The sequence below is a fragment of the Gopherus flavomarginatus genome, chromosome 3 (assembly GCF_025201925.1).
Source record: "Gopherus flavomarginatus isolate rGopFla2 chromosome 3, rGopFla2.mat.asm, whole genome shotgun sequence".
Lineage (NCBI taxonomy): Eukaryota > Metazoa > Chordata > Testudines > Testudinidae > Gopherus > Gopherus flavomarginatus.
In genome coordinates, this window is record NC_066619.1 from 63,831,174 (window position 1) to 63,856,985 (window position 25,812).

At 42.4% G+C, this 25,812-nt stretch overlaps 1 protein-coding gene across 3 annotated transcripts; it reads left to right on the plus strand.

Annotated features, from left to right (window-relative positions):
• Nucleotides 1–610: 610 nt before the first annotated feature.
• Nucleotides 611–25,812, plus strand: RGMB (repulsive guidance molecule BMP co-receptor b). 3 transcript variants are annotated; one of them, XM_050945876.1, is made up of 6 exons: nucleotides 611–708; nucleotides 868–1,174; nucleotides 2,075–2,166; nucleotides 5,658–5,872; nucleotides 10,773–11,281; nucleotides 24,904–25,812. In XM_050945876.1, the coding sequence occupies exons 3-6, from the start codon at nucleotides 2,162–2,164 to the stop codon at nucleotides 25,570–25,572; spliced, it is 1,398 nt and encodes a 465-aa protein (XP_050801833.1). In that variant the 5' UTR covers nucleotides 611–708; nucleotides 868–1,174; nucleotides 2,075–2,161; the 3' UTR covers nucleotides 25,573–25,812. The 3 variants fall into 3 exon arrangements, with proteins under 3 accessions (XP_050801833.1, XP_050801835.1, XP_050801834.1); XM_050945877.1 differs by having other exon boundaries at nucleotides 689–708; nucleotides 941–1,174; XM_050945878.1 differs by having other exon boundaries at nucleotides 663–1,174; nucleotides 2,106–2,166.

Genomic DNA, 25,812 nt, shown 5'->3' on the forward strand with positions numbered 1-25,812 from the left:
AAAAACAAGAGAGCCACATCCAGCTCTTCGCATCCCTTCTGTGGCGCTTAAAAAGCAATATTCTGGTTGAAAAGGAGAGGGGTCCCGACTCCGAAGGAGACTTGCAGGGCTGGATCCTGAGACTACACAGTAGCGTTTATAATCCGCCCCAACCCCAATAATTTTGAGAATTCAAAACTATGAGCATAAAGCCAAATTTTCTTCCTGTTAAATGTAGCCACTTATTGCTAGGTCAGATTTTCAGCCAAAAGGTCTGTGCCGATTCTTTGTTGTTGTTGTTGTTTAAATTCAGTGTTAGCCCAAGAACTGGACAGCAATGTACATAATAAAACGCCATCAAGAGAGGGAAGGAAAACAGATTGTCCGCTGGCAGCAAAACATCTGGAGAAGCCTGGCAGAGGCTTGGGGCGCGGGGGAGGGGGAAGGACCCCTTGAAACTGCTTTGCGTGTTCAGGTTATAAAAGGGCTGCTAATACCTAAATAAATAAGGGGGTTGTTGGGGGCGGGGGGGCTTTGATGTTGTAACACGCTGCCTGCTTTTGCTGAGGAAGTCTGATACTACGTCGTGAACAAGTGTGAGGAGGTTGTAAAAGGCAGGCAGCGTACATTGAGGCAGTGCTACGTGGGCCAGTAAAAGGCTCCTTTGTCCAAAGCCTCGAATGGGAAGGGCTGGCGCGGCCATGCCCAGCTGATCATCCAGATGTGCAGGTACATTCCAGAGGCTGTAGGAGCCACTGGCAGGGGTCTGCGGACTTGAGGAGGTGGAGAAACGGTGCTACTACTCCAGTGTCCCTTGGAGGGGGGGGGGGCAGTTTCTCAGGCGGGAGAAGGGAATTATTGTGCTCTCTCGCTTCCCCCTCCCCCCAGTTTGTTTTCTATAGGTGGCGGAAAGATCACGCTGTCATTAAAGGCATATCCCCTCCCTTTGTGCCGGTGCCAGGAAGGGAGAGACAGATAAACAGTCACTCCGAGGTGGTGGGGGAGTTCATTGGCGCCCCAGATGAAGCCGATCGCTCGCAGAAGTGTCATTATGAGTCCTACCTTCCAAGGGGAAAGGGGCTGCTCCGTTGTCCCTGCCCTTTCGCTCTGCGAAAGAGCTGAATGACGCGCTGGGCTCTTGCTATTATTGTTCCAGCTGGCAAGCGTCAGGGATGAAGACACGGGGATGTTTGTGGTGAGTTGTTTGTTTTGTTTTGTTGGAGTCAGAGCTCGGGGTTTTGTGTGTGTCGTCAATCCACCTGTCTTTAGTTTTCGAAGGAGCCATATGTGGGGAAGGAAAACATGCTAAACAATCCAGCCGGACATCTGAAATCACTTACATGTTTGCAAATTACAAATTGCATCTGATAAAATAAACACCTCTTGCTCTACATTGTTTCCAACTGATGTAACCCTGGAGTGTTTCAAGAATGCTATATAGGTCTGCAGCAGGGGTCTACGTAGGTTTCACTTTTTAGCTGACAAGAAGAACAACGAAGGGTCAGTTATTAGCATTTAGAGGAAGAAAGGGCACAAGGTCCAGGGAACTTGCTCCAAAGGATCCAAAAGCTAGTATGTGTGTGTGAGAGTATATTTCTGTACTCCAGACGGTGCTGGGCTTCATTTCAGGAAGCCCTATAGGAACCCTAAAGAAGGAAGAAGTGGCTGGTGTGCTTTCTTTTTTGCATTGACAGTCTCATGGCAGCTAAACGCAAACTCAGGTGCGTTAGGAAAACCGAAGTGTAACTGATGGCAGTAATCGCATTGCCTGGAAGGGGGGCGGGGGAGCTCTAAACATTTTAGCTAGAGATTGCAAAGATTTTAAAGCTTTCTTGGGAGTTTCTGGCTAATGAGAGGTTAATTTTGTTTCGGAGGGAAGCTTGTGCTGGTTTCCTGCGATAAATGGACAGGAAGAGCATTACCTCCCCGGTTCTGGCAGGCGGTTTCCAAATGCTTTCTGCACCTGCTACGTTCAGGCTTTAGTCAGTATTTGCAAAGTCCAGGACCACGTCAATATAGTGTTTAGGTCCAAGCAATGAACGCTTCCTAGGCCTTCCGAAGACGGACATAACGTTTTTAATTATCTAATATACAGGTCTTAATTTGCAAAGTATCCCATCCTCTAGGAGAACAGGATGCAGCGTTGACTCCACCGATCTGCGCAACACCCTAAGGGTTAAATATGATGTAAGTACAAAAATATTTAGAAGTCGATTTATTAAGTACTTATTGCTGATGCTTCTACTTTCGTTACACAGGCAAATAAAAAATAGTGGGGAATATAATGAAGTGTTCTGCAAATTGAAACCCCAGGTTTGATTCCCAGTTATTCTTCCTCCACACACACCAATGTAATAAGCAGACCATGAGGATATTCCTGTTGTATTTTTGGAAACGGAGATTGTAGCAACAGGGGAACAGTTAAGGCATCACACATGCCCTTTTGGAAAATAAACCACAGCTTGTTTAAAATGCTGTAATGCTTCTTGCATAGGGTTGACTTTTAACCAGTTACATGGTTATTTAATTTCTTTTTTTTGCTGGGTCATTGCTTGTTTTGCTATTTGTTTCCTTTTTTCCTCGGGGTAAAAGAAAGCGAGAAAGAAACGTCCGAGCCTTTTAAAAATCTTGACTTATTTTCTTTTTACATTTTCAACTCACAGCTGGGACCCTCGTTTTGGTGAGCTGTACTTTCATGGATTGTAATATTAAATGTAAACCTCAAATCCATGCAGACAAATCTGATACTGTTTATAAAAATAAAATGTGTGGATTTCAATTAATTCGTAATTGACGTTCATTCTGAAGCACAGCGCACACTAACGATGACCTTTCCATGCCAATATCACAGCTAATTTAGTTCCCAGTCTGAAGTGTCAGGATATTATCTCGCAGTGTAACTGTAAAAAGTAACACCGTCTGCTGGAAGGCTATAGATTTTTATAATACTAAACACACAAATACTAGGCATCTGAATCTCAGGCTTGACAAAATTTACAATTGAACACTAAAGCACCTCAGATCAAAAAATGTAGTTTCTCCTTTCAGGGAACAGTTATATTTCATGACCCAAATATTTGGAGTAACTCAAGAGTGCCCTCTATTGTCAAGGAGCCGCTCATAGAACAGAACATACGAGCTCAGCGAAAGAATTGGAACAAAACCAGAAGTCCTCATAGGCAAAGCCTCCCACTGACTTCAATGAGAATGTTTCAGTGGGGATTTCAGAATCTGATTGTAGCCCGATAAATAACTTAAGAAAATACCTACATTAAAACAGTAACTCACAAAAGTCAATGCAAGCCAGCAAACCAAGTCACTTCGAGTTTTCTTGGCACAGAACTAGCCTTCAATTTTCTTTAATGGGTCACCAAATGGGAGAAGTTAAGGATGGAGTGAAAGATCTTTGAAATTCGTGATTTTTGTCCACTTAAGTCGCATGGTTTTTTTTAACTAAAAAGAAAATCGCAAAGCATAACTGTATCTAACATCTGATATCACAATTGCTCCAAAGGCAATGGTTAATGTCCGACTTGTGTATAGAACAAATCATTTCTATGTACAATACTGGTGCCACTATGATGATATTGTTGATATAAAATGCAAGATTTGAATTGGGCCTTAGGGGTAATCAGATCTTTGTCATGGGCACTCAGGATATGGCCGAGAAAAGGACACTGTAAACATATTTAGTTTAATATATAATTAGGCTCCCTTAATAAAAGTTAACTATGGCAGTCTTCGTAATTCATAGCAAATAGATATAGAAAATTACTATACTTACACGGTAGTTTGTACAGACATAGCTTTTATTTTTATATATGAAAACAGCGTAGTCCAACAAATGACTGTTTCTCAACTTTATTATTTTCTTTTTTCGTGTTTCCTAATGCCTGTGGGGTGGAGATATGGGGAGGGGGCCATGGCCAAATTTCAGTACAACTTAACAAGGAAAAGGAGGTGAGGGAATTGCTGCGGAGCCGATCACTGCAGAGTTCAGACCAAACACCCAGGAGTGCTGGAACAATTTTTATGGGGGCGGGGGCTGAAAGCCACTGAAAAAAAAACTATAAACCCTGTATATTGTAGAAACCACTTCAAGCTAGGGGATGCAGCAGCACCCCTAGTTCGAGCACCTATGCAAACATCCTTCATTACTGGACAGGCCTGCTAGTTTTTTTTAAACATAATTATCATTAAAAGCACGAACAGTAATTACAAAACTCCCATTTTGCTCGGTATGCTAACTCCTCAACACAGAGCAGTTCTGGGAGAAAGAGAAGAGAAAGTGGATTCAAATGGTAAAGCAATTCATGAAGATTAGATTTCCACTTCACACCTACCGATAACATAATCGGTCACAATTCCCCCCTGTAGTCTGTGTGTATTTCCCCTTCTTCCGTCTCCTTGTCTGAGTTTCCTTTACATAATCAGGGGCCTACTTGAGCGCATACGAGCTAGTCAGCAGTTCGCCTAGAGGCTACAGCAACTGCACGCAAACGAGCAGCGTTACAACGGTGAGATGCCTTCGTTCTTAGCGATGTCGCTAAATCTTAAATTCTCCTTTAAATAACCAAGATGTTAAAATTCGCCCAGTCTAGAGTAAACTCGAAATTCACGAATCCGACCTGCCTGTTTAACCACAGCGTCCGGATGCAAGGCGTCTGTCCCCCCAGGCCGATAAAGTGTTTCGAGATTAATTTAAGGATAGAAAGTCACCGGAAACTAGCTACAGCCACGGACAAGAAGGTGAAGTCATTCCCTCGGGCTGAGTCCTCCGAGGCTCCATTGATACCCTCCGCAGCCAATCACAACCCCGGCACCGCTGCGCCTGCATTCAGATTAGGAACGCAAGCAAACCCAACGTTCCAAATTGGAATGCTTGGCGCAGAGGTCCCAGGGCTGTGATTAGCTGCTGCAAAGATGCATACAGCTGAATCACATGACTTTGGAAGACACTTCTTAGATGATACAAAGCAGAGCCGGCGAAATTCCTCATTTAGAGACTGGAATGAATCTGTATCCGTCGGAAAGCAGCATTTTGCGAGGCAGGTCTCTCAGCAAGAAGGGGGGGCGGGGAGGCAGAATACTAGAGTGTCTAAGGGACCAGGTCTCTCATCGGGAAAAAAGACAGTTGAGAAGGGAAGGGAGGTGCCTCAGCACAAGAAACGACCCAGGCAAGGCGAGAGATCCCAGCACCCGAGCGGGAAACCAGCAGGAAAAAAGCTCTCTTCGCACTTTTCACTCCCAGGGGGCTGCTGTGTGCTTCTTGAATCCACGGCAGGAAAACAATAAGCCCAGGAGGCGGATAAAGCAGGGTAGGGACCCGCCAGCAAATCACCTCGGTCTCCTCCACAGTCCGCCCAGCTTCCATCAGGGAGGAGGGGGCTTGGCGGAGGCCGGGCTCCTACGAAGCTCGCGTCGGACTTGTTGGTTGGGCTCGGCCAGCCAATGGGAGCCTGGCGGGCGGGGTGGGCGAGTGCGGAGCTGAGATTGATTGGCTGGCCGGGGAGCCGTGCGGGAGAGGCGCAGGCCGAGCCCAAGAGCTCCGCGCGTCCCGAGGGCGGGGGGCGAGCCTCACTCTTTGTGTTTGTGTCTCTCCCTGCAATGCTGCGCTGCCCGGCTGCACCCGCTCCCGCCTGGCCTGCTGACGGCCTCTCCCCGCCGTGGGGCTGAAGGAGGAAGAGGAGGAAGCCAGGAGGCCGGCTCGCCTGCCCATGCAGCAGCCCAGTCCCGTCGCCGCCGGAGTCCCGCAGACCTGCATGGACGGGCATGGGGAGAGCAGCACCTTCCTGCGCCGCCGCCGGGGCTGAGCAACGCCATCGCCGGCTGCACCAGCCGCCGCCGGCCGCCCTGTTTCTCCTCTTCAACCTCGGGCTGCTGCTGCGCACAGGTACCGCCGCCGCGGCTTTCCCCGGGGAGCAGCGCTCGCTCCCTCTTCGCCTGGTCAGGCTGGCAGCCGAGCACGCCCCGTGCCTCGCCAGAGCCCCTGGCCGGGACGGAGTTCCGATCGAGGGGCCCGTTACCTGTGCCCCCCGCCTGCCGCTTTTTCTCGGGACCAGCCGTTACTGGGTTAGGATGGGCAGTCGCTTGTTTGGGGGGCGGGAGTCGCCTTAAAAGGGGAGCGAAGCCTCTGCTTGATCGGCTTGTGGGAGAGCCTGACTGCTTCCCCTCAGGACATAAACCTTCGGGAAACCCCAGCTCCCCAACCTGCCTAGCGATCGTTAGAGGGAGGGGAGCTGTCTCCGTTTGGGGAAGGGGGGTGTTGTTTGAGCTTTAGACCCATGGGGCTTTATTGCTCACTGCGGTGATGTTTACTGAAAGTCAGGGCTGAGATCAGGTTTCTCTTTCCACCGCCTCCTCTCTGGGGAGAGAGAGGGGGAACCTTGTGCTTTTCTTCTGTTCCCTGCAGCTGGAGTTGGGGGATGGTCTAATTCATTTTTAAAATTTCTAAAATCGCCCCTTAATACTGATTAGTAGTTTCATGGTGTGTTGCCCTTCTCTAGTAAAACTTGATCAGCCTGGTTAGTCTGTTTGGGTCTGTAGGGTTAATGCCCATCAGCTGTGCGCCATCCATCACCTTTGTGATGTACAGCTTCCTTCAGGGTTTATGTTTCTTCTGAAATATTTCTTAGGGGAGTTGCATTCCTCTGCTGAGAAATGTTCTCATGTGTGGAGTAAGGGAGGAGGAAAAGTAAAGTTTAAAATGAGTTTTTAACAGGATTATCTCCTAAATGTGAAATTGATTAAGATATAAAAACCAAGATTTTCAGTTGTTAATGGGAAGAAACATGGTTTAAAGCTGTACATTGACTATAGGTAAGAGACTATAACTGCACCCCGTTGCAAGGTGTCATGGAAAAATACACAATGTGTAAGAGATTCAGAAAAGTAAATGTCACTGAATCTGTCTTTGTTCCCTAAAATGCACACTCATATTAATGAATTGAAATCGTAGAATTTTTATTACTGTATTAGGGTTAACAAAACATAGAAATTAAAGATCAGCCCTATAAAGAGGGCCCTAGAGTGACAAACCTTAAGAAGCAGAGATCTGTATTTGAAATCTTCTTAATCTAAAGAGGTTTTTAGAATATGTAGAAGAGAACTTGATCTTTTTTCCCACTGTGTATGTGGAGAAGCTGCTTTAATGATGATATTCAGAAAAAAAAAATTAGAAAGCCATGTATGGTGGCTTTTAAATTGTTCTAGTATTATTTTTTTTAAATCATTTTCGAGAACGTGGTAAACTCTTTATCAGATCTCTTCAGGAATGTCTCCTAGAAATACCTTGTATGTCTCATTATTTGTGATAAAATTATATTACCTATTTTTAGATACCTAAATATTTCTGTGCTAGAGTGATGGGCAAAGTTATACGCCCTGTTCATTTGAACTTTCCCTTAGATAATGCAGAGTGAAAAGGCAGCCATATTCTACTAATATTAGCAAAAGTCCCAGTCAAATAACTGGATGCTATGTAGAAGACAGTGATAAAATTGATCTATTTACTAGTCCACCAGTGGTTAACTGGTGAAATTTAGCTGAGAAGTTAGTTTTATTTTGTTACAAGAACTACTTGCTTATCTTAAGAAAAGTTGGAAAATGTAACATTCCAAAAGGCGTCCTCATTAAAGTCCATATCGTTTTCATCCAGAAATTTGCTAGAGTGATAGTTCATTTTTGTGAAAGAATGTTCTCTTTAGCTAGTAATTCTTCCAAAATATCTATAATTTTAGTTGAATTATTCACATGTACAAGTGTTTGCAGGAGAACACCCTTCAGATTTAATAAAATCACTTGCTTACTGTACCTCCTGGCAGTGATGATCCTCTCTGAGCAGTGCTTTTGAAATGAAATGGTTTCTGCATATTTCACAGTGGTTAGCCAAGTGTAGTTTTGCAGATGGGCAGATATATGGCTTTTATTACTGCTCCCATGTCACTTGCCTCATCACCATTATAGTTTACCTTACATTAATAACACTTCTGCGATGCGTGTTCTTATAGCAATAAGAATGTATAAAATGTGTATATTGATACTTTTTAAAATCTGCATTGTCTTCGCCTGTTATTGGTGAACCTCATCATAAGGCCAAGTGTGCACTGTCATTATAAACTTCTGGGTGTACGAGAGTTAGTCATTATAAAGGAGGGTCATCAAAGGTTAAGAGATGAAACTAATAATCCCATTTTCTCTTCCCTCTCCCTTTTGAATATCAGGGAACAAATAGAGTTAAAATTAGTGACAGGCTTGCTTTCTTCCCCACCACCTTGTGTCTTGTATGTAGTTTAAGAACACTTTTTAATCAGAATTTTGAAGACCACTAACCCCCACTCATGCTGAAGCCAAGGGAAACAAGCAGAAAGTGAGAATAGGTGTAAAGAAGGTTCGATGGGTGGGGAAAGGCTGTTTAAAATGGTATTGTATTTTTGCCTTTTCTCCCCTGCTCCCCTGAGCATGCACATATTATTTTCATAAATATTTCCACACTCCACTTAATCCTCATATTTTATATGATTTTATAATTTCAAATAAATTTATACATAGCTGAATTTTATAGCTCATAAAAAGAACAAATAGCCAGAACATATTTTTAATGGAAGCTGTTGGTTCTTGGACAGCTAGCTGTTGTGTGAAGTCCTAAATTATACTAAGTTCCTTTAGCCATAATGGTGGTCTTCAGTTCTATGCCTCCTTTCCAGTGTAAATATGATTTTTGAAACTCTTCTTTCTCTGGAGTAGAGTTTAAAGTAGTGCGACAACTCAGGGATTTTTCTAGTTTGAATTAGAAGAAACATACCTTTTATTTTATTTTAACTGTTTGTTTAAAACTCTTAATACTGTAGGGTAGAAGTAAGTTTAATATACTGGAGTGTAGGGTATTTAAACTAACATTGTCCGTTTTTTAATAGGCAATGTATTCAGATCCACGCTCCAGAGTTCGAAGGAAATTTATTTTTTGGTGTAAGGAAGGTGGAATAATATTTCAGATGTTTCTTCTTAAGTTTCCCAAGCCAGGAATGTTAGCTTATGAAAAGCTTCAGTGTTCATTAAAAGCATTTTCATCTTGAAAGCACTTATACCTTCCTGCTAAAATTTGGTGGCAGGTAGGAGTATCTAAATAGTGGATATAAACCTATAGCTCTTGGTTTTTTAACAAGATGCATAACACAGTATTCAGTAAAAGATTACCAAAAACCGAGTAACCTATAGAATATCAATAAGTATTAATCTAACTTTTCCCCTTCTTTACACCCTTCCCTCCTCCAGGATGTTAGGTGATTAAACAGATATTTTTCACTTGTTTTTTTTCTAAATTATAGTGTGTTGATTCTTCCTAGATTGTGAATTCTTTAGGGCAGAGATTATGGTCACAGTGCTTAGTATGCTATAGATGACCCCAGAATAGAAAAATAAAGTAGTATGTAGATTACTAAAGTAAAGCACCTAAAGTAACATTTTTAAGATAGATCTATATGTAGCCAGGTAAGTGTTGCTCAAAAGATGTCTCCCTGGTAAGTTGGTTTCCAGTTAGTGGAATATCTATTTGCTTTTCTTGCGCAAGTCCTCTTCACCTGGCATTGAATAGCTTATTAAGTCCCTCACTCAGTGCAATTTTAAAAATAGGTATTATAAGAATGTTCCAGTTTATTGCTTCAAATAAATGTGGTTGGATGTTTTCTGCAGTACAATATGGTGTGTATTATATACAGAACCAGGTCTTCTGCTTCTAATTGCAAAGAAAGCTGTCTGCATTCATACCTCCTTCGGTACTACATGCAGTTCTTTGTCTTGTTTTCCCCTCCCCCGTGAGTTCTGTTATAAGTGTTGTGTGAAGAGTCAGGTCAGAGGATTCAAAAGCATGACATTAAGGGCTGAATGGGCAGGGAAAGGGAGGGTTAAGGGAAGCAGTTACTTGCCAGGATTGTAGTTATACTTCCTCTCCAGAAGCCAGGTGACCATGGTATTGTGTGAAACTAGTCTGTTCTTTATAAGAACTAAAGTGTAAGTCTGCCACCTGCATTTCATGATCTGCTTCTGTTTCTTTCCCCACACACGCCCTCCGTATTCCAGGTAATAAAATGCTATTGCAATGCTTGTTTTCCACAGTTGACAAACCCTTACCTGTAGTTTTAAAGTATAGCGTAAAGGGTTTTTTCATTTGTATAAAGAAAATGACTGATGAAGCACTAGCTATGGCAGTGCCCAAGAATGAAAGTACATTGAGTTTTATGGCCTGCATTTTTTCCCCTTCTTGAAGAGAGTGTAACCGTGATCTCTGCACCACGTGGTTCATTTCCTGCAGCAGAAAGCTTAATATTTAAATTTATGGCAAAATCTCCTCTCTTCTCAGGAATATGATTTACCAAAAAACTAAAACCTTTAACTAATTTGTCATGAAAAACATTAAAAGATTAATGAAGATGTAGTTTATTGACTAACTGATCAATTTAAGCATGGGTTTGCAATATCATCTTGGTATAATATGGAGAAGAAACACTGGGTTTGTATTTGGCAGGATATAATTTTTTAAATCAACCACCTGCCATTGTTTTCGTGGAAACTAAGTCTCCTGTGGGTCACTTGAGCCTTTTGGGAGAGGCAATCTATATTGCTACTTAGTTTTTAAAACATTTTTCTTTTAAGCAATATGGCTGGAAATTTCCCAATGAGAGAGATTATCTGCTGAGTAACCTTCAGGCTACTGTCTGTAGTGTTCAGGGGGGGAAGAATGAACTGTGCTCTAAAATGTGTGTGTCTCTCTCTCTCTCCTCTATTCTTGTGCTTAGGTGACTGCCAGCTGCAAACACCATGTCGAATCCAAAAGTGCACCACAGACTTTGTGTCATTAACTTCGCATCTAAACTCTGCTCTTGATGGCTTTGATTTGGAGTTCTGCAAAGCCCTGCGAGCATATTCTGCCTGCACCTATCGCAATTCCAAAGTCTGTCGTGGAAACCTAGTTTATCATTCTGCTGTGCTAGGGATCAGCGACCTCATGAGCCAGAGAAACTGCTCCAAGGATGGGCCAACATCTTCTACTAACCCTGAAGTTACCCACGACCCCTGTAATTACAGTGGCCGCATAGGAGCCAGAGAACTTCGGGGAGGGGAGCAAACCCCTCCTACTTACCTCTTTTGTGGTTTGTTTGGTGATCCTCACCTTAGGACTTTTAAGGATCACTTTCAGACATGCAAAGTGGAAGGTGCCTGGCCTCTCATAGACAATAACTACTTATCAGTGCAAGTCACGAATGTGCCTCTGGTGCCAGGATCCAGTGCTACTGCTACAAATAAGGTATGGATTGTTCTCTCTTTTCTCTCTTGCCCACCACTCCCCTCAGTGTTAAGTGGAATTTGAAGCTTGAAGCAAAGATCAAAATACAGCACAGACTCAAACATTTATTGCTCCTACTTTTAGACTTATGGGGTCAGGGTGTTTTGTGCAGTAGCTTTTTGATGCATGGATGACTGGGCTTTGCTCCAGAAAGCCCCCCTAAGCAAAAGGGCCATTTAAAAAAATTTTTTTTAAGTGGAGGAACCATTCTCACCTCATCAGAAGTGTTCAAGATTAGAGATTAATGCTTAAATTAGCTATGGGTGAAACTGAATGTAAATTGCAATTCTTTGAGGTGTAGGCAGGGGGTGACTGTTCCAGCTGCTTTGCTTTAATCTACAAAACTGCAAGATATGAAAGTGTTGTGGAACAGTACTGTCCCACCCCCCCGCACACTCTTGACTGGTGCAAATGGAAAGGTACATAGAAATAGAGAGCTCTGAGCTGAGACAGGTGGAGGAAAAGGGGCTATAGAGTACATTTGAAAGGAGGAAGATGTGTAAAATGCAGCAGTCTTAAGAGAGCCCAAATGGTAACTGAAATGGCCCAATGAATTCCATGAAAATTCAAGGAGCAGCACTTTGAAAATCTCACTTATCTGAACTTTGTTACAAGGGGCCCTTAAAACTGCTGTTGCTAAAAGTGGTGGAGTGGCATGGGGAAATATCTCTGCATTTGATGGTGTGTTGTATTGCCGGTTTCACTGTTTTTTTCGATGGTGCATGGCCTGACCCCCAACCCAAAGAGGGTGCTTACCAGTAACCAGAACAAAAAACTGAAAGGGAAACCAAGTGAACAGGCAGCAAGCAGGTGCATGCCCAGGGAGGGATTGGCATGGGTTTCTTAGATCATTCAAGGCAGCATAGGAGCAAAAATATCATTGGTTTTTTGTTTTGTTTTTTTTTAACTACAGAATAAACTGTTTAAAGGGAGTGGTAGCTTTTTTCTGATATCTTTAGAAAATAATACCAAAAAAAAAAGCAAGTTGACTGTGTGCCTTTATTAGCACACTGGTTCCTAATGGAAATGACATACAGTGGTGGTACAATAACCATTTAAGGCACAAACAGGGGTAAGTATCTTAATGTTTAAGCTCTGCTTACCCTGCCCAGGTACCACCACCCACAATCTAGTTTTGGGGTGTTCTCTTTGCAGTCACTGGGTATAGAACTAGATCAGGATCTGCAAATTTAACCCCAAGGCAACTATGCTGTAATTTATAATAAATGAAGAGCAGCCTTGCTGTTCAGTTCTGTGATGGCATCCAGTGTTGACACTAATACAGGTGAGATGAAATCTCTGGGTTGAACAGTAGTAGAGTTATGTGAGAGGAACCAGTGCTGGACTGACAAAGCATCCCCGGTTCTGAATTTTTAGTAATGAACCTTCATGTCTAAGCACAAGCTGCATGCCCAAAGAAACCTTGAAAGATGCATACTTTCCATAATCTGCTTCTCAGCATAGACGTGCAACTTTTTCTTCAAGAAAATGCTTACTGAAGCTGATTCCTTCAAGGCACTTAAACATAGGAATACAAGAAGGGAAAATATTTCATAGAATACAAAATACTTTTTCATACTAAGTTTTGCTAGGCAGCTGTAGAAAACATCCTTGAAACAGGGAGGTTCTCTTGGTAGGGATAGAAGAAGGCAAGAACACATAGGTGTGTATACAGCTGTGCAGATAGCCCAGGTGAAGTTTTGTGTTAAGATAATAAATGTGGACGTAATGTAAGAGGGTAAATCTCAGTAACATGCTGGGGTAGAGGAACTTGTTCATTTCTAAGCATATGGTTCTTGAATTACTTCCAATGTAAAGCCATATAAGAAGTATTCTCCCCCTGCCCCCTAAGTCCTCTGGAGGAGTGCTGTTTGACGCTTTCTTTTTATAATGTGTGTTAATGTTAAAACCTGACCTAAGAATTCACCTCAGCACCCACAGGGATGTTAAATATGCAGAGGCAGTTAATAAGGGGGCTGCGAGTGATAGATGCTGTGCAGTACGTGAGGTTTTTCTTTCTTTGCCAGGCAATCCAATTTTTATCAGAACACCTCTTTGTGGGAGTTGAAGGCTGTGTACCTACTGCACTGGAAGCATTGCAAGATATTTGTGAACTAAAGCATCTTTCTGAGCCTTAGATTTTTTTACAAAGCACAGACTCCTGTAAGTGAGAGAAAAGGCCTCTTAAGTTATCTTGTCAGTGCAGGATTGATCCCTATAATATATTTTCTATCTAGTTTCTAGTGAAGGAGTTCTAACATTTTGTGGCAGAATTTACTCTCATCATAGTGGATATTACTAAGTTTAATTTTAAAACTTACTTAGATTTCAAAAATTCACTTTAAATCTAACCTTTCACTACTTAGACTGTTTGTTTGCTGCATTTCTCTCAGCTTAGAGCATGAAATGAAAACAAGCTAGTCAGTTTCTCATCAGCCTTACTTTCAGGACTGCATATGCTAGTAGTCATGCAGTATTTTGGACTGCAAACAGTCCAGAGGAATGTTGTGGGTTTTTAATAAAGAGAGATTCTTTTTCTCTCTCTGCTTTCAGTTTTGCAAAAGCTTGTTTTCAAAAACATTCTGAATTTTGGATCAAATGCCAGCTGATAATGAACCGCTTGACCCATTCCACAGGAAACCAATGAAAAGAGGAAATGGATGCTCACCTTGCAGTTTCCTCTGCATGCCTTTCTCAAGCGGGAGAGGTTTGGGGCATTACATAGGATTAGGATGGATCGAGGGCAATGATTGGTCTATTTGATAGTTTCTATCTGTACTCCCTCTTGGTAGCATGGCTCCAGCAAGAGCCATACAGTTACTGGTTGTGTCCACTTAACCTTGCTTTTCCTCCACCTTGACAAGCAGGTATGGGGATGTGTGGCTTGGTGAGCCATAGCTATCTTACAGCTTTATTCTGGGAAATCTCCCTGCAGGTAGGTGCCCATGGCATGTATAATGCTTTGCTTCCTCTTTCCCCACCCCCAAACCCTAACTGCAACAGAGCCTGCTGGAGTGGCATCCTTTTGCCATTTTTTTAATTTGGGGGGACTCTCCCTGCTTTTCTTGCCCCCCACTTCTCCTCTGTGGCATGAATAAAAGAGAGCATGGGGCTCACTGTTCCTGTCATTCCCTACATGAAGGCTGTTTCCCAAGGGTGGAAGGAGTGGGCTTAGACACTTGGTGCTTTTGGCAGTTTCAGTTTTATAGGTGTTTACATATTCTTGCTTTTCATGATGCAGACAGCAAGGAAACCTCTTTCTTCAGAATTAACTAAATTAGGGGCATTGCATAGTCTGTAGCCAAGATGGGAATAGTTGGAACTTGTAACTTTGCTTTTTTTCATACCTAGTTTTTATTTATACTGTGACCATCAGTGTGGGAACCCAGTGCCTTTCAGATGGAGGAGGAAGGCTAGTCCAGTGGGCTCGGGCACTAGCCTAGGACTCAGACTTGGGCTCAAGACCCTGCTTCACTATGGACTTCCTGTGTGACCTTGGGCATATCACTTAGCCTCTCTATATCTCTGTTCCCCATAGGTAAAATGTGTATAAATAGTACTTCCCTCTCTCACAAAGGGCAGGGCGCATAAATACATTAAAGATTGCGGGAGCCTTATAAGTACCTTGAAGGAAGACTCTACTCTTTTATAGTGATTTTTTTTTTTTTTTATTCTAGGGGAGGAAATGTTTACTTACCACATCCTTTCAGCAAGTGGTCTAGATGCCAGTAATGCATTTACTCTCTTTTCTCACCAATACTTTGTCTCCAGGCCCTGCTGATTAGCAGAAGAGAATGTTGTAGAAGCACAGTCCCATCTGTGCTCCTACATGGGAAACTTTCTTCTGATGTAGCAGTGATTAGGAACTGACAAAGACTGTTCTCTATAGTTTGGGTGGTGAGGAGGGGAAGGCTAGTGGTAGAGAAGGGGAGAATGGGCAGTGGAGGAACACAGAGCTTTTACTACAGTAGGCACAGTTAAAAACCTTAGGTGATTGCAAATACAAAGGATCTCTATCAGTTGCATTAGAAGTATAGTGAAACATTGAGAAGTTAAATGGTCTGTCTTCTTGCTAAAATCCTTTCATATATTTTGTAGTCTGGCTTCTGTTTTGCAGGAAGAGCTTTCATTGTACTGAACTTGCTCTGCTACTCCCCTTTGAATAATTTAACTAGAATGAGAACATCTTATTATCATCATCATTCTATTGTCATTTTAAGGGCCATGAGATTGTTGGCCATGTAAAATAATATTGACCTTTGTATGCTTCTTGCAGTGATGCTAGTGTCTGAAGTCAGGATGAACTCAGTTTTAATTTTCAGAAAGGGCAAAACTTGCCTCTGTAGAGTGAAATATCTAGGAGTAAAATGTGTTTAAAAAAAAAAAACCCCTCCCCCCAAAAACCCAAACTTGTTGGAGCTGATAATTCCAACTTGATCTTGTATAATTGCCAACAAAGCAAATCCCTTTAAGAGGGAAAATAGTGTGCAAACTAAGGGTTAAAAATGAAGGGTCTGAGGCATCCTGCCTGTGCAAGTAATTAGAGCAGTCAGGCATGCAAACTGGGTAGTAACCTGGGCAAATGGCTTGTTAGGCACTAAACATCCATTTGTGTGTGCACTTAGCTAACTCTCATATGCAGTTACCAGAGCAACTTTCATGCAGACCTGGGCCTTTGACTTTTGGAAAGGTTTTTGTTAATTTACTTAAGATCAAGAACTCCATCCTAAATGAGAAGAAGTTCCTGTGTATGTCTATGCTAAAAAGTGTATGCTGGCTCTTAATCTAGCTGAATCCTTGCTTGTGAAGGGTCAGACTGGCAGCTCTGCTTGAGACTGAAGTGATCTGTTTACCTTCAAACAGGTAAAGCACTGGCTTTGGCAGTGAGGTTATTTCTTCCTAGTACCCTCTCAAATGTGCTTCAAGCTGAACCTAGAAGAGCTACCTTTAGTGTTGAATAATCTCTGCTCATTCATTTTTTTTTTCCTTTTTGGTTATTTGTCTTTGCGCACGGGGAGGGAGGGATATCTAGGGAGAAAATGTGCTGGTGAGTTCCCAGCTCCCACACTACCCTTCCACTCCTAAGGAATTGACATTGTCCTGGAGCCCTGTTTGAAGGACCCCTGTCTTTCAGCTATGATAACTAAGTGACTGCTAGCTCACAGCATGGAGTGTGAGCAAGAAAGCCATTAAAACTGAATGTCTAACTTCTTGAAGGTCCCATAGAAGTACATATTAAGGATCAGGTTGAGAAGGGTGTGTGGCAAAAGCTGGAAGTTAGTTATGGAAGAAGAAGGCAGATGTACTGAGGCTGGCTTTGTGAGCAGGAGCAGAAGCAAAAGAGAATCTTTCATTGTGCTAAGAGCAGTTGCAAAATTCTCAGTGTTGCATGTTTTCTTGCCAATTATTATATATAACATAGAAAAATGGAATTTCACATGGAAGAAACATCTCATACTTAGCAGTGAGGTCAAGAGATCTCATCACCAAACTTACTGAGTACTTCTGTCAACATTATCAGCCTTCAGGGGTTCCCTTACTAAATGGCTTTTCTTATCTTTTCCCTCGCTGAGCTGTGCTTTATTATTCATGAATATTGTGCTTCTTGCATCATTTCTATTTCTGAGGGGATAAAACTGAAGCATTTGTTGTTGAGGATGTGTGGAAAGTGCACAAAGAACAGTATTTATTTTTTTCCCAAAATGATATGGGGGGAGGGGGAGAAAAGGTAGGTCAGTCTAACTTGGAGCCATGTTACTTGGTTTGCCTAATACTGCTTTAGAATATAAAATTGCTGTACTGGGTTAGATCAGTGGTTCATCTAGCTCAGTGTCCTGTCTCGACATTTGCTGTTACCAGAGCTTCAGAGGGCGTGTACAGAGCAGGGCAGCTTTCTTGGCCTCCTGTCTTCTGGTAGTCAGAACTCCCTAGACATGGGTTAACAGATTCAAAGGTTTTCACAGCTTCCAAGTTATTTAGTTTCATGAGGTCTGTTGCTGAAATGCTAGTTCTGTAACTTCTTAAACCAGTGTTTGGTGAATTACCCCAGTGCAGTGGTTCCCAAACTGGGGTTCATGAAATGTTACAGGGGCTTCTCAGGGAAAAATTCCCTGATGGTGGACAGAGTTGTCCCTAGGGACCCCAGGCAACATGGGGCCAGCAGCCCGGAGCGCCTGGACTTCCAAGAGCTAAGCAGATCAAAGCAAGAATATCTATCACACTGAGGAGATTTAAACTTCAATACTCCTTATAAGTAATGGAAAGGGAGGTGGATCTTTCTTTTTTGCTGTTTTTGAAATGAAATGGGCAGTTAGTATTGTTTTTAAAATTATTATGTTTAAGCTTTGTTGTAATGTGCGTTGTTTGCCTGGACAGCTCAAGACCTGAATGCTTGTGTAGGAGGAACTCTTTGAGTTGGCTTCTTAAATACCTTCCTGCTGTTTCACATCTGATAGTTCTTGATGAAACGTAGGAACTTTGTCTTATAACAGGCTTATTCAAAGTGATACAAGTTACGAAAGTGAGATCTTGGAAGAGTGGTGCCGTTCTCTTAATGTAATGAAAATACTGTAATGATTAATAATAATAATAATGTGTAATAAGTATGTCATAAAAACAAATTTAATATTTCCAAGATCACTGCTTTTATAACTTATACTCAGGTAAAGAAGAAAATCCCTGGAAACATTCATTTTTAGGAGGGGGTTTGCAAGACTTGACATTTTAGTGAAAGGGGTTCACACGTAGTTAAAGTTTGGGAACCACTTCCCCAGTGCATTAGTAGGACTACATTTCTCTTCACACATTACTCCTACCCCAGTCTCTTTTCATGGACTGGAAAAGCACCATAATAAGTCAAGATACTGCATTTCCTTTCAATTTTGCCAATAGATCATGCACTTCAAACTGCAGATTTAAACACTAATGATAAATCCTAATTCTAAGATGTAAGAAGGCACAGATAATGTTTTTGCTGATTCAAACTGCATACTCGACAGTACTGCGGAGCCTTTGCTAAGATATAGAGATACCTCAGGCAGATAGAACTGTTTCTGGATCACATTTATTTGCATGCCATCACTTGCCAAAGGGAACACTCTCTAGTAAAGTATACAGTATTTTTTATGGCACAAGGATGTTGCTACTTTCATGTTTTTAAATTTATATTTAAAATGTCTGCACCTTAGAATACTTGCATACGTTTTATTGCTGTAGCCTTTGTTCTTCCACATGTATAACTGTCTCGTTACATATGTGAAATCCACTTGTAAGCTCTTCAAGGCAAGAGATCCTGTGGCTTTATTTGTGATGGCAGGCATTTATTAATTCTTGTATTACAATAGCATCTGGAGGCCTCAGTTGAGTTTCGAGCCAGTAGTAGGAGGCTGCATGCAAAGGTATAGTGAGATACAATCCCTGCCTCAAAGAGCTTATGGTTTAAATAGGCGAAGGGCGGTGGGACAGGAACAGGCACAGAAAGATTAAGTGACTTGTCCAAATCACAGCAGGTCAGTGGCAAAACTGGCAATAGAACTTGGTGTCATGGCTCCCACCATGATTTTTAATTCTGTAAATAGTTTGGACTATTCTATAGCAATATCTAAATTCAAAATGAAGGGGGCTTGGCCTGATCCCATACAGCTTGTTCAGGCAAAATCTTTGACTTCTGTACTGGTTTTGCCTGCAGTAGCCATAGAAGATTGGGCACTTAATGTTACATTCTGATATGGGAGCTGGGTTGTACTTATTATCTCTTCTTTGTTCTTGTGGGTGGGGACGATCACAGGGAATGAAATATTGAAAGTGAAGGAGCAGAGCCAGAGTAATTTGGAGGGGGTGGGGAGGGGAAGGGAGAAATGTTTTTAACAAAGGCATTGATGTTTTAAATGCACAGCAGTACAACCCATCAATAATAAATGGTGTGGTATAGTGCAAATGTGCCAAATTGAGTTATTGCAGTATATGGATTAGTTCATAGAAATAAGTAAGCAATACAAATGTTGCATTGAGGTTCACTCTTTCAGAGACTAAAAAGTTTCAAAGGACACCAGGAGAAGAGTGTGTGTGGTTTTGCGTATACGAAATGTGCTGTTTCTATAACTCCTAAAGAGGAGAGATGAAGGAGAAATCTGATGTTCTCAGGGTATGGCTACACTTGAAATTTCAAAGCGCTGCAGGCGCAGCGCTTTGAAGTGTGAGTGTGGTCGGAGCGCCAGCGCTGGGAGAGAGCTCTCCCAGCGCTGCACGTAAACCACATCCCTTACGGGTGTAGCTTGCAGCGCTGGGAGCCGCACTCCCAGCGCTGCGGCACTGATTACACTGAGGCTTTACAGCGCTGTATCTTGCAGTGCTCAGGGGGGTGTTTTTTCACACCCCTGAGCGTGAAAGTTGCAGCGCTATAAAGTGCCAGTGAAGCCAAGGCCTCATGATGAGAGAGCAAATATGTAACAATATATTAGTCACATTGCTTAATGCAGTCCTGGAAGGTGTTCTGATACTTTGGTAATGAGAGGGGTATAAGAATCTATATAGACTAGAAAACCAGATATTGGGGCAGAGAGGAAATGACTAGGAATTCCATGGAGGTGGCAAACAGACATAATAAGGGAAGGAGGTAGGTGTTTAAATGTTGGTACTTGCTGTCTTGTTGTGTTCTCTTTTTAAGAGGAAAAACAGGAATTAATATAAACATGTGAATACTACATATTAGTAAATAAAAAAAAATCTTAACATTTGTTTGAGCTAATAGCTTGTATGTCTCATACACAATGGAGGAAGTGATACAATACAAGCTGCAAAACTTCATGTATAAAGTAACTTTTTTGCATTTGGTGATGCAAGCTGAGGAGGTAACTGCACTAATGTTAAGATATTAAAAAAGCCCAGGTTCCAGCAGCAGTGCTAGCTCACTCATGTTGCATGTACTGTTTGTTTTACAATCTGCTATTAACATTCCCCCCCCCCCCCCCCCCCCCCATTGGCCAGATTCTGCTCCCCCATGTGCATAACTCCCTTTTCAAAGTAATGTGACTTTAATTTATGAATCTGAGAAGAGAATTTAGTATGTGTAACGTGGCTGAGTCTAGGCCCTTAAGGAAGTGGAGCTCTTCAGTTATCTTTTGCATTGAAAATGTAACTACGAAATTATTTACTGCATTGAATTTCCCTGGCATTTGTCATACGAGTGAAAGTCTCTTTGCTTCCCTGTGGTTTTGCACAGTTACTAGTACTTAAGAACATTTGAAGACTGAATGCAAGAGAGTTAAAGTAAAGCCTAATAAGGAGCTGCAGTACTGGTAATCTTATTAAAATGTCTCTCTTGAAGGAGGAAGATTAAAATGTTAGCTTCTTGTTCCAGTTGTGGAAAATTCAAGTGTACACAGCTGTGGAACTCTGCAATGAAATAGCAGCACCAAACCACTCCAACTAAACTCTGATTCTAGTACCATAGTTGCATTATGGGGCTCATCTGGACTAGGATTGAAAGCATTTTTAAAATGTCTTGGCTAAAATGTTTTATCTAACATGGATAAAGAGGTATATACTTTTATAAATAAGCCCACGGAGAAGCAGTAGCTGTTCTGTATTTGAGAACCCATAGAATCTTCCTGTATTTACTAGCAGCTTGGGAAAGCTCCACCTTCAAAAACTCAGCTCTTCGTGAGAGTTTTATGAAAGAATTTGTTTAAAAAAAAAAAAAATTGTGTTCAGCAAACTGAAAGTGGCGAGGATTTTGCTCATTCCAGAAACGCCTTTGTCTTATGAGATCAAGCCGTGGAAAGTTTCAGCCCAAAACATTGAGTAGAAATTGACAGTTTTTGTAGGTAACCTTTATGTAACTGAGGCCGGCTTAGAGCGGGAATGGGAAGTGTTGTTTTTGGGGTGGTTCATCCTAATAATTGCGGTAACTTTTGAGAGCGCCGCACATGCCCAGAGCACTTGGTTCGCAGACTGACTTTGCTTTATGAAAGTGGTTCCTTCATACAGATGCAAATACATTAAGGCACTTGCGGCAGTTGGAATTCCTTTTTGGCTTTTCTTTCTTCCTGGTCTTTGAATGCTGTAATAGATCAACAGCTGTGTGTGGGCGTTTACTTGGGTTGAATCAAGTGTTATATGTGCACATAGGAACAAATGGCAAACTTAGATGCAAAGATTGTGAAATGATTAAATATCCAACTGTTTTTTAAATACAGTTTGATGCAGCAGAGGTGGGGAAGGGAGGGATTTAGGGTGAAATTCACCTCTTCTCTCCCCCCACCTCCAATGGCCAGGAATAGAGTACTCTACAGGTGTGGAGTACAGAGAGAATCAAGAGGGAGCAAGTTGGGTAGGGAGTATTAAATCCACCACAACCCAACATACCTCCCTTTTCACTATTCGCTTTTCTGGACTGGACTGGATGTTGCAGCCTCTCCTTGCCCCCACAAGTGGGTATTCTAGCCAATGCTTAATCTGTAATGAGAAGTGCCGAGGCTCAAGCACATTTTTTTTTTATTCATAACTGATGCAGGAAGCCCAGGGGCGCTGGGGCTATGAACTGCCAAGCCTAGGGATGCCGGAACTCAGCTGTGGCAAGCCCTGGCACAAATTATACACTGCTTCTAGCTCACTGTATCTCTAAGTGTGGAGCCCAGCACATTCCAGTGGCCTTCTCATTGCTAGCCAGTTTGGGGACGTCGTGGAGACCTCAGAGTCTATACCCTGCCCTTTCCTAGCTATTCAGCTTGTGCTCCTTGTGCAACACCATTGCAGGGCTGGAGTGGTGTGGAGGCCTTTCTCTCCCTATGTATGAGTCTTACCCTTGATGAAGAAAGGAGAGTCCTAGTGAGAGCAGTTGGTGACTGTTTCTTATTTCTGTTGTAGCTTGCCAGAAGCAGAGCAAAAATGTTTGTTTCCTTCTGTCGTATCCAGACTTCCTCATGGTCTTCAGGCAGAGAAAGTGTCCCTCTGCACAAGCAGGACCAACTGATTGAAATTTAGGTTTGAGAAACTAGAGACAAATGACTTAGTGCTTAGAGAAGCATTAAGTCAGTCATGGAGCCTATTGATTGTTAGGGAATTAGTGTGGGTGGTTATATGGAAAAGCAAGTTCTGTGTGGTGTCATTAAAGCAATGTGAGCTGTTAACCTCAGAGTCACTCAGGTGCTGAGCAGTCTTGCACAGAATTTTCCTTCAGCTGGGATATCAATCATTCTTTTCTTGCAGAGTGTCACGAATAGGCCTAAAGAACGTTACCATTGCTGTGCCGTTTGTGTCCAGGGCCATTAATTAATCTGTTTTGCAGTCCTGTATTAAAGCAGCTTTGTGGAAGCTTCATTTATTGAGGCACAGGGATCAGATGCACAGCACATTACTCAAGACAATGTCCAGGATATCTTCCTTCTGGGCTGCTGGACTAAACTAAGCATAAAAGATTGGAAGTAAAGTGGAATGGTGGGCTCATACACTAGACAAAAGCGGTGACTGTCTAAGGGGGAGTAAGTAATTGGTATATTGTCTGTCTGGATTTTGAACAAAATCCTTCAGTCTCAGCTGTGGCTCAGGCATATGAATTTCACAGATTGCAGACTACAGCTGGTCCCAAGCTTGCTGTATAACTTGATTAAAGCAAAGAAAACTCGTTGGAAAATTCCAGTCAGACCATACCAGTGGGAACATGTGGAACTAAAATAGTGAGTGCTCTGTCTGTATGTGTGAGAATGTAATGCTAACTAACTGGGGCAGATGAAACATTAAAACTAAGTATTGTGTGTTTGAAGAGGGTTTGGACTGAGGAGAGGAGGTAATAGTAAGGGAAATCATCACTTTCATTTACTAATAGCAAGATGAGTGCAAAGTTAATGTTTAATCTTCCTCCTCCTAGAAGGGAGAGGTGTTGTTCCGATTGCCTGTAATCCAGCTGTTTATGAGCCTTAACGCTTGTATTTCAGAGCTGAGAGGTAAGACTCAAAAGCTGCTGTGCACTAGTGTGGTGGCTAACTGAAACTAAAACATTCAAGGGCTGCTAGAAACTCAAGACATCCATAGGGCGGGGAATGTTCATGAACACATTTTGGAGTACTTTGAATTTCTTGGCAATGTACTTAAAATTGCTTTGCAGTTTGTCATTTTTCTCTTGCTTTATGATGTATATAGCTGTGTGAACATACAGACATTAAAATACTGCTTATTTCTGTATTTAAAAAAACCCCTAGATTGTTCAATTCAGTATTTCCTCTCCTCTTCACTGTTGGAAGGAAGCTGCAGACATGCCATTTATTTAAATAAAAATAAGATACCTCTACAGAGCTCTAGGGACCCCAACAAATAACATAACAACATAACCTGCTTGCTTCCCCTGTGAAGACTGGAGGATCTGATTTCTATTGTGTCTAGACTTTAAATAACAAACATTTAAGATTCAATATGCCATTAGCATCATAAAAAGGTACAAACTTCTGGGTATGCTTAGCAAGCCACCTCTTAAAGCAGGAATCAGCAACCTTTGGCCCGCGGACTGTCAGGGTAAGCCCCCTGCTGGGCCAGGTTGTTTACTTGCCACGTTTGCAGGTTCGGCCGATTGCTTTTCGCCATCCCAGGCCAATGGGAGCTTCTGGAAGTGGCGTGGGCCGAGGGACATACTGGCCACTATTTCCTGCATCCCCCACTGGCCTGGGGCGGTGAACCATGGCCAGTGGGAGCCATGATCAGCTGAACCTGCAGATGCGGCAGGTAAACAAACTGGCCTGGCCTACCAAGGGGCTTACCCTGGCGGCCCGTGTGCCAAAGGTTGCTGATCCGACTTAAAGCAAAATTTGCTCTGGACTTTTATTATCTTGTTCAGAGTGGTGCATTTTCTTATAAGCCACCTGTTTTATTCCCCTTCTGCCTGTAATATGTATGTTCTGTAGCTGCTAGTGGACTGGAGGTGTCAAATCTCTCAGTTTATAAAGGTTAAGTCCAAACACTGAATAACAAATGGCAGATTGTCAAATAATTACAGAAGAGAACAGCTAGTCACTGCTTGCATATTGAATTGATGGATGTAATAATACTGTGCTCTTTCTACAGCATTTTCAGGTTGTGCAAGGATTAGCTATATATTAGAGGGGGTACAGTGAATATTCTCTCCATGTTCATGTTGTCAGTAGCACCCCTTGCACTCTGATTGCTAATTGCATTAGAGCACACTGCTCTCTCCATGGGGAGAAACTGGTTGTGCCACAGAAGATAGTGGCGTGGGAATTATTTGGCACATACAGCTCCATGAGATTGAATTCCAAAGTGTTAAGGGAGCATTAGGAGAGGGAGTTGTGGCTCTCAGCGATATATACAACCTGTTCCCTTTTTGGCCTCTCTTTCCAGTTGCTGTCCTCCACTATTGTGAGTTTCCTGCTAATTAAGAACTCCATTTAAGTTGCCTTTTGCTAGACTATGTTTTAGAGTTTTGGGTATGGGTGCACGGTTAGATGTACTTTTCTGTAGGAATTGAATGATGGCCAGCTTGGTGGGCAGCTATTCAGCCCTTGATCATTCTCAGTCTATGTGGTGATAATGGTTTTGAGATGAATTTCCCCTCTAATTTCCTTGTTTTCTTCCAGATAACTATTATCTTCAAATCATACCAAGACTGCACAGAGCAGAAGGTGTACCAGGCAGTGACTGATGACCTACCGGCGGCTTTTGTAGATGGCACAACAAGTGGAGGTGACAGTGACACCAAGAGCTTGCGCATAGTGGAGAGAGTCAGTGGCAGATACGTGGAGATGCATGCCAGGTACATCGGGGCCACTGTGTTTGTGCGCCAAGTTGGACGTTACCTAACGCTGGCCATTCGCATGCCAGAAGAGCTGGCCATGGCTTATGAAGAAAGCCAGGACCTCCAGCTGTGTGTGAATGGCTGCCCCTCGAGTGAACGCATTGATGACAGTGGTCACTTACCTTTGCCCGTCATGGGGCAGCCTCTTCCACATGCTGCCTCTACGCAGCCCTGGTCTGTGTACACACTGGAGAGTGCCACTACCAAATGCCATGAAAAGATGCTGGTGAAGGACATCTATTTTTACTCTTGTGTGTTTGATCTGCTCACCACTGGTGATGCTAACTTCACGGCAGCAGCGCATAGTGCCTTGCAAGACGTAGAGGCACTGCACCCCAGGAAAGAGCGCTGGCACATCTTCCCCAACAGTGGAAATGGTGACATGGGCAAAAATAGCCAATTGGCCGTTAGTCTTGGACTTGTGTGCTTAATCCTTCTTGCGTTTTTGTAGGGTTTTTTGTCTATAACAAAGTTTTAAAATATATATTGTCATAATATATTGAGTAAAGCTAAGAGTATATATGTATATACCATGTATATGAAGGGATGTTTGTCTTGGGACACCCGCCAGATTGTACATATCGTGTTTGTTTTACATGTATGTTGGATGTAGTATTCTTTGATTTGTATCAATTTGTTTTGCAGTTGGTGAAATGTTTTATAATGTCCCTGCATTGGGACCTCATAGAAA